Source organism: Pangasianodon hypophthalmus, chromosome 28 (genome assembly GCF_027358585.1).
Source record: "Pangasianodon hypophthalmus isolate fPanHyp1 chromosome 28, fPanHyp1.pri, whole genome shotgun sequence".
In the NCBI taxonomy this organism is placed as follows: Eukaryota; Metazoa; Chordata; class Actinopteri; order Siluriformes; family Pangasiidae; genus Pangasianodon; species Pangasianodon hypophthalmus.
Genome location: NC_069737.1, coordinates 9,375,103 through 9,390,307, shown reverse-complemented (window position 1 = coordinate 9,390,307; position 15,205 = coordinate 9,375,103). Strand labels below are relative to the sequence as shown.

The 15,205-nt window shown below is 36.8% G+C and overlaps 1 protein-coding gene across 1 annotated transcript in view; it reads left to right on the top strand.

Moving 5' to 3' along the window:
• The first annotated feature begins 338 nt into the window (after nt 1-338).
• Nucleotides 339-15,205, top strand: part of LOC113544266 (protein eyes shut homolog) — a 43,751-nt gene continuing 28,884 nt past the window's right edge. The window contains exons 1-3 of the mRNA XM_053230723.1: nt 339-358; nt 755-863; nt 4,681-4,901. Coding sequence (XP_053086698.1) covers nt 339-358; nt 755-863; nt 4,681-4,901 — 350 coding nt within the window. The remainder of the gene's footprint in view (nt 359-754; nt 864-4,680; nt 4,902-15,205) is intronic.

Genomic DNA, 15,205 nt, shown 5'->3' with positions numbered 1-15,205 from the left:
GTCAACACTTTTTTGTTGAGGTTTTAATCTCATAAAAATGTGTTTTATAAGATCTTTTATTTTCATCCCAGTCATTAAAATCTAAGGTTTCAGATATGCTGAAATCTTAAGAAAAACATTCCTTATATCATCCACACCTTCTGGCAGCACATTAAAAAAATATCTCAAAGCAGCAGCCTATTCTTGCCAGCAGGAGACCTGTTAATGGTGAACAACTGGCTGAAAAATATACGTACATACATACATACATATATATATATATATATATATATATATATATATGTACACATGTATCTATATACATGCATAAATAAATAAGTGCATGCTGTTCTGTGGTAATGGTGATGGAAAGGAAAGGGTAATTGAGGATGATTTGACTCTGATGCAGAGTTGATGCAGTGTGACGGTGAGGTTTTGAAGCGGCGAGAGTCAGCAAGTCACACCAGCTCCATTACCAGGCCACACTCCCCCGGCCAAGTCTGCATCATTTTCATGCTTAAATGGATTTATTGTGAATGCTCCATGTTCTAATGAGATTTCCCTCCCTTTTACACCTCCTCTCACAATCTCACTCTTTTGTGCCCCCTCTTGCTGTCACTCTTCTTCTCACTCACGCATACAATCATATATATATATATATATATATATATATATATATATATATATATATATATATATATATATATAGTCTGATTTCATTTCCATATCATTTTCCTCTCTCTTCTTTTTTCTCTTCTCTCTTTCTTTCTCTCAGATATTGGTTGCCTGTCAGCAAAGACGGAGGGCTGTGCATGATTGAAATAGCTGCGGCTAATGGAACTGCTAATCGATCACAGAAATATGTATCTGAACCCTTGTCTGAGGTAAATCCAATACTATCACTGATTTCAAATGAACTTCATTTGGTATTTAACCAGTAAGCCTTTTGCGTTTATTGTCAGGGCATCTGATGGGTTGAGATCATGATCCAGTCACATTTTGAACAGATGGTAAAAGTGAAGTAATTCCCTGTATATTTCCTATGAATTAGTGTGACCACGTCGTTAAAATTATGTGCGTTCAGGATATTCACACACAATTCACAACATATTAGTTGGTTCGCTTGTTGTTTTGGTGGTCTATACCAAGAAGGTCAAACCTGTATTGCAGGTTGTATTGCAAAATGTATTGCATTTCGATGAATAATACAGTATGATGACAGATGGTAACCAACCATAAATCTGATTCCTCTCTTGTAGGTAAATAAAAATGACAACAGATATAATCACAAAGCTTGAAATGGAATAATAGATAAATAATAACAGTGCACTGTGCTCTTAAAGCCCTTTCATGATGGTATGACCAACAGGTCACTCATTCAGTAAGGAATAAAACACAACAGGGTGTGCTATTATAGAAAATAATCAATGATGCAGCCCGATGTGCAGCGCTGTTACTGTTACCACCCTGAAGTGGATTATTTTCCAATAACAGCCCAATACGAAGTATTTTTTCCCTCTTATTCCACAGCAGTTTGCCAATGATTACAATTTTTTATTTATTACTGAATGACACATCATGGTTTTTAACTGTTAATAGTTGTATTTTATGTCTGCAAAACAAGTTAGTTCCTGTTATCACGTACAGTATATCAGCTATAAGGAGTCATTACTTCATCATCCTTTCTTTTTTTCTCTCAGGACAAAAGAAAAAAAAACAGCTTATCTTTTTAGCATGAAACCAAAAAGCTTAAATTTCTCTGTACTGGAAAATTTCCTGTCGTGGAAAACTTACTGACTGGTACAAAATTTACACACTGGATTCAGTAAATGTTAAGTAAACCTATCATAACAGAAAGCTTCACCATGGAAATGATTATACATTTTCTTTCTTTGTTAAATTGCATTTTTTGTTTTTGTATCTGTTTATAATTAGCCTTAGACTAAGCAGATCATCTGCCATATAAGTCTGTGTTTCTATAGAAATGATAACATATTAGAATGAGTGCATTAATATACACGTTGTTTGAATTACAGCCAGCACACGGTCAGAGCCGATGTTATAGAAAATTAATCAACATCTTCTGATCAGTTAGATTCGAGAGTTCAGCAGCCCAGTGCTATAAATTACTTTAAGACATGATAGCTGTATTAAATCTATAACCCAGGCCCACAATGCCATGCAGTGTTGGCAGTATTTAAAGAGATGTACAATAATGATCTGCAGACTTGGTTGTTGTTGATTTCTTCAGTATTTCATCACTTGATATCAAACCAAAACAAGAGTTTTGCTAGACTTTAGTTTTGTCAAAAAATCTGCAACTTATTGGTCCTTTCATTAAGAGTAGAACAAACAAATATCAGTGCTATACTGTCTGGATGGGTTTTTTTTCTTTCTGAGGAGGAAGCTGTGAGTAGCTTTGTGCTGACTCAGTTGGATGTGCCTGTTGAATTGTATACTTATTTAATTTGGTAAGTATTGCTTTCCACTGAGTAAAATTTCAACAGCCAAAAATTCTGTGCTCAGCAAATGATTAAACTTCTGCATGTCTTCAGATGACAATACAGGAGGTGGAAAATAATGCAAACACCTGACAATGTATTACCAAGTATGGCTTCAGAAGAGCTTAGGTTCTTTCTGGAATGTAATCCTGTAGTTCCTGAACTGTGCGCTGCATGTTTTTGGATGATTTTTTTTTTTTTTTAAATACACTTATTTGAGAAATCAATGATATGGAAATGTACATCACACTTGAGGTCTTCCCTTAAAACTCTAGTGTTCAACTTCCTCATACTAGGTTATTTTTCTAAATAGCAACCTTGCTATAAATTCCAGACTCGCTATACTGTTTTTGAGAGCTTTTGATAGAATTTGGTTAACTGAAACTTTTCATTAAAAATGATCACATTTTTTTTATTCAGCAATTAGTTTTACAGGGTTTGTATTTATGATTTATCTGCAGTTTGGACACCAATTATTAAACTTCTTGGAATTTTGTAACCTGCTTTGGGGTGTTTTGTACTTGTACTTTTATACTTGACATATAGTGACAATGTCACCGGACAGTCATAAAAGTCATTTCACTGCACGTTGTATTGTGTATGCTTGTGTGTGTGACCAATAAAATTTGATTTGATTTGAACTGACATTCCCAGCAGTGGTGGGAAGTATACAACACACACTGACTTCAGTAAAATTACTGCTACTGTAAAATATAATTCACTTGAATAATTCTTATTTAGTCACTTGGTGAAAATCTACTCGAGTAATTACAATACAAATGATTTTTTTTATATGTCTACAACTCGTGCGACTAATCCAAAAATGTTCTAAATCTGAGGAATGTATTTTTGAACAATTATGTTAACTAACCAAGTGTTAACCAGTTAGGGTTTCTGTAACTAGGTTTGTTAGCAAGCTCATGTTTCTAGCTACATAGTTAGCTATCTAGCAAAGATTCCCCATGGACATGACCCAGAGTGCTATGTGTTATGTTATAGGCTGTAACAGCACTTGGATACATTTAGCACAATCATTACTGAACATCGAAGTGCCATTTTAAGTAGAATATAGAGCTTTCATACTGTAAAATAAAATATCGTCATAGCTAGTCTAGCTCACTCAGCTAGCTAATGACATAACTGCACACGTTTCTGCAGGTTGGATGTTGGTATCTCCACAGGTTTTGGCTCACATAATTTGCAGTGCTTTCAAGCACTTAAAAGTGAAGATATCTGATAAATTTGTCCAGGGATGCTCATTTGTCTCCACTGTCTCAGACATTGCTGCTACTGACTAAAACATTTAGCACCTGAAGTGTAGACGTTAGCAGGAAACTACTTTCTTTTGATTGGGTCTAGATATTAAATTATGTAAAAAATTTACACAGTGTCTTTTAATTGGCCTAGAGTTTTCCAGAGTTAATTGCATTATAATTTTTTGCTCTGTAACTGAGATTAAAAAAAAAAACACATGCAGCAAAGTTACCATTACAATGCACCATGTACATACACTGTACACAATGAACTATAACGAGAGTAGTTCATTACTTTCCCCCTGGACATTCTACAGAACATGACTCTACTATATCACAGACTTTGTAATATTAATCTGATTATAATTATCATGCAGTCCTTTTTCATGTAGTGTATCCTATATTTTGCTTGCGCATCTTCATTAGTGTTATTAAAAGCACACATTGCTGGACATCCACATTTGGTTGATCGCCTGGTTTCCTGCTTTTAAAAGGAGAAAACTGACTGTTCTAATGCATTACTATAATTATACTGAGTTGGGTATCAATATATGTGCTGCTATCTTGGCCTTAATGGTTCTTTTATAATGCTCTGGAGCATAAAATATATTTAACTTTAAAACTGTATAATCACTGAAGTGATCTGTGTGTTGGCTGTAAATTTTCTCATTGTAAATGTTTTTAATTTAAGTTCATTAGCTGTGCATTCTTTTTAGCGTATCACTTCAGGGAAAATGTCTTTGGTCCTAATTTCTTGGTAATCTAAAGTGTAAATTATTTTAAATGATGAATCTAAATAAATTTGATTAGTATCAGTATTTGACTTTTTCTAGAATGTCAAATTGTGTCATGGTTCTGTATTGTGAAAAACAGTTTTATGACTATCCTATACAATATGTAATTAATGTTGTTTTTCAGCTAATGTTTTGTTTTTTTTTTACACTCAGGTTGTGTTTGGACCCACTTTCCTGGGTGGTGTGCCATTTCCTTCCAAGCTGCATGGCAACATAGGCAACGTCTCTGGTTTTATGGGCTGCATCATCGAGCTTCAGGTCAACTCTAGAGAATTGCACATAATGAGAGAGGCTCATCAAGGCCAAAACATCCACAACTGTGATACACCAGTGTGTCAGCACCAACCATGCCGAAATGGTGGCACCTGCATCAGGTATGCAACCACTGTTCATCTGCACCTTCGTATGGTATTCGTATTAGACCATTAAAAGTGCAGTTTGCCCCATATTACAAAGCAGTGCTTCTATCTCATTAATTGATAAAGGATCCGAAGCTGTCAGGTGGTCATGAGGGTAAAAAAGATATGGCAGCATTGTGTACAAGCCCCAGCAGTAGCTCTTACCTCTGCATTGTTGAGCTGAATATATACTAGGTTTGCTTCTTCGGAGGAGGGTGTTGTATATTTCATCAGAGCAATGACCTTCATGTTTAATTCATAATTCATGCTGCACACGTATATAGTGAACCTTGCGAAGTCTGTTTAAATACAAGATATTCAGTAGCACATACCTAATTGAATAATGCTGTAAATAGTACTGGCACATCAGCTGATATATGAAAATAGATTTAAGGCTAAGGAGAGTAAATGGCAAAAACATGGCTTTATCCAGGATCTCATATTTTTAAAGCAGCATGAATAGCTGACTTTGGAAACATCTGTGCATTAGTCTTCTTCATTGTGTAGCTACATTAGTACATGAGTTTCTGTTTTTTAAACACTCTGACTCACTATTCCCATTAATCACTTTATAAAGAATCAAATGCCATCAGTTTGCTATTTCTTTAAAAAGCTTAATGTCCATGTACCTTCTCTGGGATAACAAAACAGGTGTGTGTGTGTGTGTGTGTGTGTCTGTCTGTGTGCGATGTTAGCAGGCAGACACGTGCTTGAGTTGAAAATGACTGTAATCACAGGCTTGATTGCATTACTGATGTATGCTAACAAAGGTGTGGATGTGTGACTGCCTTAACCTCAAGCAATCATTTGATTGTTGCCAATTTTTAGTGAATACTTATAATTTTGTTCATTTTTGTAAAAAGCAAGTCCCTTTTGATGAACACATTATCAGATTTTAGTCGATACAAAAAGAGGATTTTAATATTTTATAATTTGGTGGGTTTTGCACCAGTACCAGACCCATTCAACATCACACAGACAAAGCAGATGATTAAAAACTATGATTAGATTCAATATAATTGAGTTCAAACTGACATTAACAGTATAATTACTATAGATGATGCTCTCTTTTAAACCCTTGAGGCTTTTAAAAGATCATCTAGATGGAAGTGCTAATTTTTTTGTCTGAATAATGGCCAGTTCAAAGTGTTTTGGAATGTGTGTTTTTTTGGGGTTTTTTTTGACAGCATGTATTTTCCTCACGCATACTTGTTTATATTTTATATTTTACTTGGGAACCTTCACTAATGTTAAAACAGTTCTGATTTGAACCACTGCTTAAACTTGTAGCCTTCCCTATATGCTGATGTGATTCTTAAAATTATCTAAATGTAGGCCATTTGGCCTTTTATAGTGGCCTATTACTGTGAATCCTTTTGTGGTTTAACATGCCTTGGAGAGATTTTTGTCAAAGCCAACAATACTTGGCTTGTATGTTGCCTTCTAGCCTCACATCTTCTAGCCCATTGAGAGACACCTGAAAAAGGGTCAAGCTCAAACGGAGAAGTCTGGCCTGCTGGGTTTGCATTTAAATAGTCTCATTTCCATTCTACTCGCTCCCTCATTTTCCCAGCTTACTTCCAGTAGATTTGCTTTTTTTTTTTTTTTTTTTGTACCAACAGTTTTCTAGATACTTCCTTTTGATCGAATGTCTCTGCTCTTGCTTCATATTGGTCAGCTATCATGTATTCATTCCTGTGTTCAAATAGCAGTCTGGATTCACTGCATGAAATTACAACAGCATCTTTGTGAACTAATTCTCCATCTCCATTCAAAATCACCCAGTGAAGCAAAGGGTTTTGTACTTTGACTCATATGTACAGCACCTTCAGTAACACAGCCCCAAGACATTAAGACAGGTCTCCACGCATTGGCTTTAAAAGCGGAAAACTAGCTGTAGGGCTTATTTTTGACAGCAGATAACTGCCTTTGCATTCTGCTGCCCTAACTGTAATCTAAATAGCTCCAACCCACCAGTGAGTAGGCGGAACAATTTTCCTCCAAGCTCACAGCTGATGTTTGCAGCCTGCCATTTTTCAACAGATGGTTTGCAAATACTCTCCACCCTCCCCTCTTTCCCCCTTATCTCCTGTACCTCCTTCTAGACGCCCCATCCCCATTTTGTCTCGCTCTTACGGCAGCATTGTTGTTATGCTCCCATAGCCCTATATCCCACACACACGCATACACACACACACACACACAAGCGCTAAAACCCTTCACAGTCATCCACGCTCAGCAGTACTGTTGAATGATGACATTTTTATTGCCGTGCCCAAGCTGCCCCTTTTTAAATCCTCCCACCAACATACAAGCCTGGCATTGATTCATGGACGTGACTCCTTTGTGTGACGATGGTAAGACAGATCCATTGGCTGGTTAAGAGGAAGGGGAAGAGGGGCCAAATGTGAACAGCTGTACATTATCCACTCAGTTCCTCCTTGTAGACTAACACATCGGTCATCTTCACTGTCAGTTACAGTCTTTGGCCGATTTAACAACAGGGAACTAAGTGCAGGTTTCTGCCAAAGCAGGCAGTCTGTTAGTCATGAGGTCAGCCATGTCCTTGGCCAGGGAAGGGCAAAATGTATTTGAGTAATATGTAATATAAATGTAAATGTCTCCAAATAAGCAACATAACAGTGTAGCTAAAATGCATTAAACTAAAACACTATATTTTGTATTCACAGAAAAATATTTTGTAAAGGGAGCATGAGATCAGTATTTCAACTTTAGCCAGTCCTTGTGCCATGCACTTCTTCAGTTCAATAAACTGAAATAAAGACAGATAGATCACTTTAATAATGTCAGGGGAACTCACATTTTTATTTATTTATTTATTTTTGATAGATAATCCTTTTTTGCTAGACTTAAGCTTAAGATGCTAAGAACACACAGGAGAGATAGAGGAAAAAGCAGATGAAAAAATAACATGCCCAGCAAAAATGAAAAAGGAGTCCCATTTCAATAACGAATAATGTAATCTGGCTACTTCAGTTCGCTTAAATGAATGCATACTTTTAGCACTAAAATACAAACAAACGTGTGAAGAAAACTGGAAAAAAAGCTGAATAGAAACACTCTATTACATGCTATTACATACCTAGCAACGGCGGGGATATGAACACCCTGAGTAGCTCAGAGACATCTCAGCTGTAAAGTTTGACACCTTCTGATAAGGAATATAGATAACTGAATTTATTTGAAAGCAGCTATTCAGCTTAGCCTCAGCCTGAGGTTTTCCTACTATCGTACAACACTGATGCTCCTGTATCACGCTTGTATATATGTCCACTCCCATATGACACTGGGGATTTGTGTGCCAGTTATGTGTAAAATGATGTGTAATTTTTTTGTTTCAGCCACAAATTTAGTTTCACTCCGCACTAGTGGCCACCGTAAACAGCATACATCATCCAGGAATTGCTACGAGACATTTAGTGGAAGACAAAACAAACAAGATCAAACATTTACAACACTGGGCCGTATTCACTGTTGGCTACTTAATGTGTCAACTTATTCAGTGTCAGGTTTCACAGTTTCTTAAGCTGATTTTTATTTAAAAAATTTTATTAAAACCGCTGAGGTTGCCAAATTTTTTTTAGTTTTTTTCCATAGCCTCTTGACCATCAACGTTGAACACCAGCAGCTCAAAAAAATAAGGGCTATTCCTCTTGCTGCTAAATGTAATGCAGGGTAACATAAAGGCAATATACAATTTAAAATGAAAAATAAAAAACAACAATATATGAATAATACAACGATATATGAATAAGAAGATGGAAAGCAAAACACTGAAATAATAAAACACTAAAATTGAAATCTAAGTAGTTTAGTATATTACCAATATACACTCACTGAGCACTTTATTAGGAACACCTGTACACATAATCAGCCAATCATGTGGTAGCATTGCAATGCATAATATAATGCAGATACTGTCCACTGCTAATGTTCATATCATACATCAGAATGGGGAAAAAAATGTGATCTCAGTGATTTTGCCTGTGGCATGATTGTTGGTGCCAGATGGGCTGGTTTGACTATTTCTATAACTGCTGAGCTCCTGGGATTTTCATGCACAACAGTCTCTAGAGTTTACTCAGAATGGTGCAATAAAGAAAAACATGGAAACACCATGTTGATGAGAGAGGTCAACAGAGAATGGCCAGACTGGTCCGAGCTGACAGAAAGGCTACAGTAACTCAGATAACCACTCTGTACAATGGTGGTGAGCAGAAAAGCATCTCAGAATGTGCAACACATCAAACCTTGAGGCGGATGGGCTACAACAGCAGAAGACCATATTGGGTTCCACTTCTGTCAGCCAAGAACAGAAAGCTGAGGCTGCAGTGGGCACAGGCTCCCCAAAACTGGGCCGTTGAAGACTGGAAAAATGTAACCTGGTCTGATGAAGCTTGATTTCTGCTGGGGCACACAGATGGTAGGGTCAGGATTTGGTGCCAACAGCATGAAACCATGGACCCAACCTGCCTTGTGTCAACAGGAGACTTGTGGAAGTGGTGTAATGGTGTGAGGAACTTTGGGCCCGTTAATACAAATCAGTCATTGCTTGAATGCCACAGCCTATTTGAGTATTGTTGCTGACCATGTGCCCACAATTTACCCATCTTCTAATTGCTACTTCCAGCATGTTGTCACAAAGCAATAGTCGCCACAAACTGGTTTCATGAAAATGACAATGAGTTCAATGTCCTTCAGTGGCCTTCCCAGTCACCGGATCTGAATCCAGTAGAACACCTTTGGGATGTGTGGTAGAACAGGAGATTCACAGCATGAAAGTGCACCTGAAAAATCTGCAGGAACTGCATGATGCAATCATGTCAACATGCACCAGAATCTCAAAAGAAAGTTTCCAACATCTTGTGGAATCCGTGCCACGAAGAATTGAGGCTGTTTTGAGAGCAAAGGGAGGCCCTACCCAGTATTAGTATAGTGTTCCTAATAAAGTGCACAGAGTGTGTATTTGTACATAAATAGTTCCACTTGGAATTATCACATATCACTGCAAATATGGTTTAATTTAACAAAATGGCTTCCTCCCTCATTAGTGATCAGTTTATAAAACAGCACTTAATCCAGCACATCCTAATATTTTATATTTTACTTTTTATATTATGCACACAACTTAATGAAGCCTCAAGCTATTTTGTCATGCTTTTAATTTGCTATTTAATTTAATGAGTTGTCCTATAAAGAGAACATGGCCACAATTTAAATGATAAGCTGACCAAGCACTCATTTGCTACACTTACAGCTCACTTTGAGTGTTGTTAATAATTTTATCCATAAAAAAATGTAGTCCTTGAAATAAGCAATATCTCCTATTAAGTGTGTCAGCAGACCAACTCTGAATATGATCCACAAATCTTACAATTACACTTCTGTTTCCCAATAAGACATGGTTTGTCCATAGCTGCATCTCAAAGTCTATACTTCTCAGCAGCACTGTACTGCAAAAGCTTCTCAGTATTTGATCACATAAAATTAGATAATCTAACAAGGTAGTGATCTAATTGAAATAACAATACAATACAGACTACTTTCAAATATACTATAAGGCCAAATGTTCACACCCTTGTTGAATATCCCATTCCAGATTCAGTCGCCCTTTGCTGTTATAAACTACACGCTTCTAAGAAGGCTTTCCACTAGATTTTGGAGCATGTCTGTGGGGATTTGGCCATTCAGCCACAAGAGCATTAGTGAGGTCAGGTGTTGTTGGGCGAGGAGGTCTGGGGTGCAGTCAGTGTTCCAGTTCATCCCAAAGGTGTTCAGCAGGGTTGAAGTCAGGGTTCTGTGCAGGACACTCGAGTTCTTCCACACAAACCTTGGCGAACCATATCTTCAAGGACTTCCCTTTGTGCATGGGTCACTGTCATGCTGGAACATGTCTGGGCCTCTTAGTTCCTGTGAAGTGAAATCTTAATGCTACAGCATACAAAGACATTCACACAAATACAATTGTCTGCTTCCGAGTTTGTGGCCACAGTTTGGGAAAGAACCACATATGGGTGTGATGGTGTGTCCACATACTTTTGGTCATACTGTGGTTGATCACCTGTTAATCCTATAGCAGCTACAGAATCTCATATCTCATAACATATCATTTTATTTCTGCACTCAGACACATTCTCCTATAAACAGTGCCAAAATGATAATCAAGAGGGTTGAGAGAATTCACTTGGGGCCAGTAACATTTCAAGCTGATTGCTGTAAGCTCATAATGTTGCATTTATGAAAGCGCCTTGCTGCAGCTGGCTCTCACTGCCTCCTACATATAAACACAAACACACTCACAAAATGTAAATGTCATAAACAAGATTTGTGGTAAATCAGTCACCCCCATGTGAATGGTACAGCCCTGATTTGCCTTGAATCACAATAACGTTTCTAATGAGCCTCATAGAGTGGGAAGAGATTATTGAATTCCATGCCGGGTGGTATTTCCTTTTGGGAAGCGATACAGGTTGGAAAAAAAGGGTTGCTGCGAAGGCAAACTTACGTATGACCATTTCTGTGTTAATAGATGTATGTTTGGTGTGAACTAAACTGTGATCTTTGGTATTCCCAGTGGAGATGAATGGCGATTTTGCAGCCTCATATTTATCAGTGCAAAAAAGGAAATGGCAGCAATGTGGTTGCATGAGACTGAGAGGATGTAAAAATGAATAAATATAAAAATCGATTTATGTAGATTTATATCTCATGATGTATATTTCATGGGTGCCAGTAATTTTGCCATATAAGTATTTGGGATTAAATATTCTTTTTGCACAGGGTATTCTGCTATTTCTGGTATTTTTTTACTCTTTTTTGCCATTCTGTTACACAAATGCCTTTATAATGAATCAATACGACGAGCCAACTATAGCATAGCTGTCTGAAAGTGTTACTCTTATATTCTGCATGCTAGATGTACCGCCATATCAAGCTTAAACCGACTTTACATTACATAGGCTATAACAGTACACATTTGGTAAAGTGTTTGCTTTTATACTCTGTATATAGAATAAAAGACCAAGGTATTCAGACTTGCAGGCCAGCAAGTATAAATGGGCTAGAAGAGCTAAGCCTGCTGTCATTCAAAGATAAAACGACCTTAATATAAGATTTCAACTTTTCATTTCAGCAAGATTTCAACAGTTTACTTTCTGTTAACAAATGTCTTAAATCAGATTATTTAGATTTTTTGTTGAATGAAAGCACAACAGCACCACCAATTATATGAAGAATAGTATAAAAATCTGCTGGAGGCTGGGGCTGACTTCTTTCTCGCCCAGACTGTAGAGTCATGCAGGTTATCGGTGACATGCATGTCAGGTGATTACACAGAGTAAAATGCCCCCTAGATTTGATCTTCATTTGGGCTGATATTTTTCATTGACACATCCGTAACATATCATCATCAGTGATAAAGAAAGTGCATGCGAGTGTAATAAATGTGAGTCTTACCATCTTTTTTCCCCTCAGCCCTAATAATCCTCTCAGCCCTAATAATTTCATTGTTGAGCTATTGATAGGATAGATATTAATATTGGTTAGCTTTATTGATAGAAATCTAATATCACGACTAGCCATCACTGCCAACGTGGTAGAAATGAAGAGAATACGTGCAGAGGCAGAGGTTCTCTTTTTTTCCTTGTAAACTTTCTTTCAGTTTATATCCACTGCTGATTTATTTCTTTTCTTTCCCTCCAAGAGCATAATAACTATTAGTTATGGCAGCTCATTATTTCTTCTTACAATAATATATATATTGAGAAAGCATTTGACTCAATTAAGTGGTGACTCCAGGCACTATGTTTTTATACTGTCACACATTATTAAGAAATAAAAAACCTTGCCTCAAACCAAGAATCAAATGTTAAAGTGAAATTCTAGCTCATGTTCGTGATCTCTGTAGGTTATTTTTCCAGCTGCCCAACTGGGAATAAGCACAATTTAAATCTGATTTTACAGAGGGAAACATTTATGCAAAGTTTTATAATTTCTTGAATGTCTTTAGTATTTCAGGTACAAAATATAAAATTATATATACAGTACTGTGCAAAAGTCTTAGGCACCCTATTTTTTTTGGTACAAACTTTGTTATAGATTTTTATTTTATAACTTCTACATTATTGATTCAGTACAAAAACATTTTGCTCTACAGCATTTCTTTGCAAGTCCCTAAGCCTTTTACACAGTACTATATATATATATATATATATATATATATATATATACACACACACACATTTAAAGGGGCAGTCATGGCCTAATGAGTCTCAGGTCCGGCAGGGATTGTAGGTGGGGGGAGTGAATGACCAGCGCTCTCTCCCACCCTCAATACCACGACTGAGGTCAGACCCTTGAGCAAGGCAGTGAACCCCCAGCTGCTCCCCGGGTGCTGCAACAAAAAAGGCTGCCCACTGCTCCGGGTGTGTGTTCACTACTGTGTGTGTGTGCACTTGGATGGGTTAAATGCAGAGCACAAATTCCGAGTATGGGTCACCATACTTGGCCACAAGTCAAGTCACTTCACTATGTATGTATATATATATACATACATATTAATATTTATATAATTTATATATATATATATATATATATATATATATATATATATTATTTCTGTTCTTTAAAAATGACACAATTAATGAAAAACTTTGCATCTTATGTATGTTGAGTCATTGAAATGAGTCACAACTCTGATCAGCTACTTTTAGCTTGCTAGAACTCCAGTACACTGTCTAACTATGGACAGGCATATTATAGATTTAACATCTTAACATTTAAAGCTGCTCAGTGTAAGATTTCGGAATTTCTCCATTAATGGTTAAAAAAATGCTAATTACTTACAAAAGAACGTTTTGTAACAAGGGCTGTGTCCTTCTCCATTGTGCAGAATAACTTAACACATTCAAGTGCCAAGTAATACACATTCAATGAGAATTTGGGGCTGAATAAGATGCTTATGTAACAGTGAGGCCTGTGGTGGACTAACATTTAGTAGAGCAGAATGTGGTTTGCAATGTGCCACAAGTATTCATAACTTGAGGATGAAATTATCTACTGTTATTGATGTCCCTTCTAGTTTATTCAAGTTACGAGAATAAAAAGCTTCATAGATTTGACTAACTTGCATGATAGAATTTGAAATACATAAAGTACGAGGAAACAACAAACACGCACCATTTAGCCACTGGACTGCTAACATTAGCTGAAACAGCAGAAGAAAAAAAGATACAGACTTGTAGATAAAACACACACTAAAAGCAAGTACAATCCCCACAAACCTTGCTGTCACCCAATATGACCAAGACTTGAATTCATAAAGTACAGAAAAACACACCAAGGACATGTTAGCCACTAGCTGGATGCTATAACCAATTTTAAATGCATAAAGTACAGACAAATCTATCAAGGATACCCATTAGTCACTAGCTGGCCTTTGTTAGCATGCTAGTTAAATGCTAGAGAGGGAATGGAAACAAATACAGGTGTTCAGCTGGTTACATTTCTAATAAATTTCAGGAAGTGAGAGATACTGATGTGATTATCCTTTCTTGGCACTTTGGCATTGTTTTGTTCTTTTGAAACCTCGGCAACATACCTGGATTTTCTGATTATTTGGCTAGCAAAGACTTTTCTTTTACCTTACCTTCTTATTAACACCGGTAAACTCAGAAGTGTTTCTGTGGTGGGATATTCTTTTTGCCTGCATGACATTTTCTGCCAGATTATGTTTTGGAGTATGCAGGATTTGTTGGACTTTGGGAAAGACATAGCTATCCAGCGTGGATATTTTTGTTTTTTTAAATACTTCTTGATTGTGTATTGACTTGCAATACTAATCCATGTGGAACTGAGTGCAGCAATACAAAACATTCTTCCACGGCTTGCTTACAGTAATGCATTGCTCGCATTGTACTGCTGACCTCAATATAACGATATAATCATATAATTTATGTCAACAAACAAAATGATTTTAGAAGGATCTGGGTATGATCTCGTCATAATGATTTTCCCACAAGGGAAGAGGAAACGAGAAATGCACACATAGACTGAACTCTAGCCTCAAGCAAAGGTCAAATAAATTTAAAAGCAAAAGAATATATTCATAAGGTCAATTCCAGTGATACCAGTGTGACACATTGACTTGCAAAGTGTCTCACTGCCTGCACAGCATGAGCGAGATAGTATAAATATCTGGTCAACTTTCAGGGGGAATAGAGACCAATATTCAAAAGTAACAATTATTTTTATATTAGCCC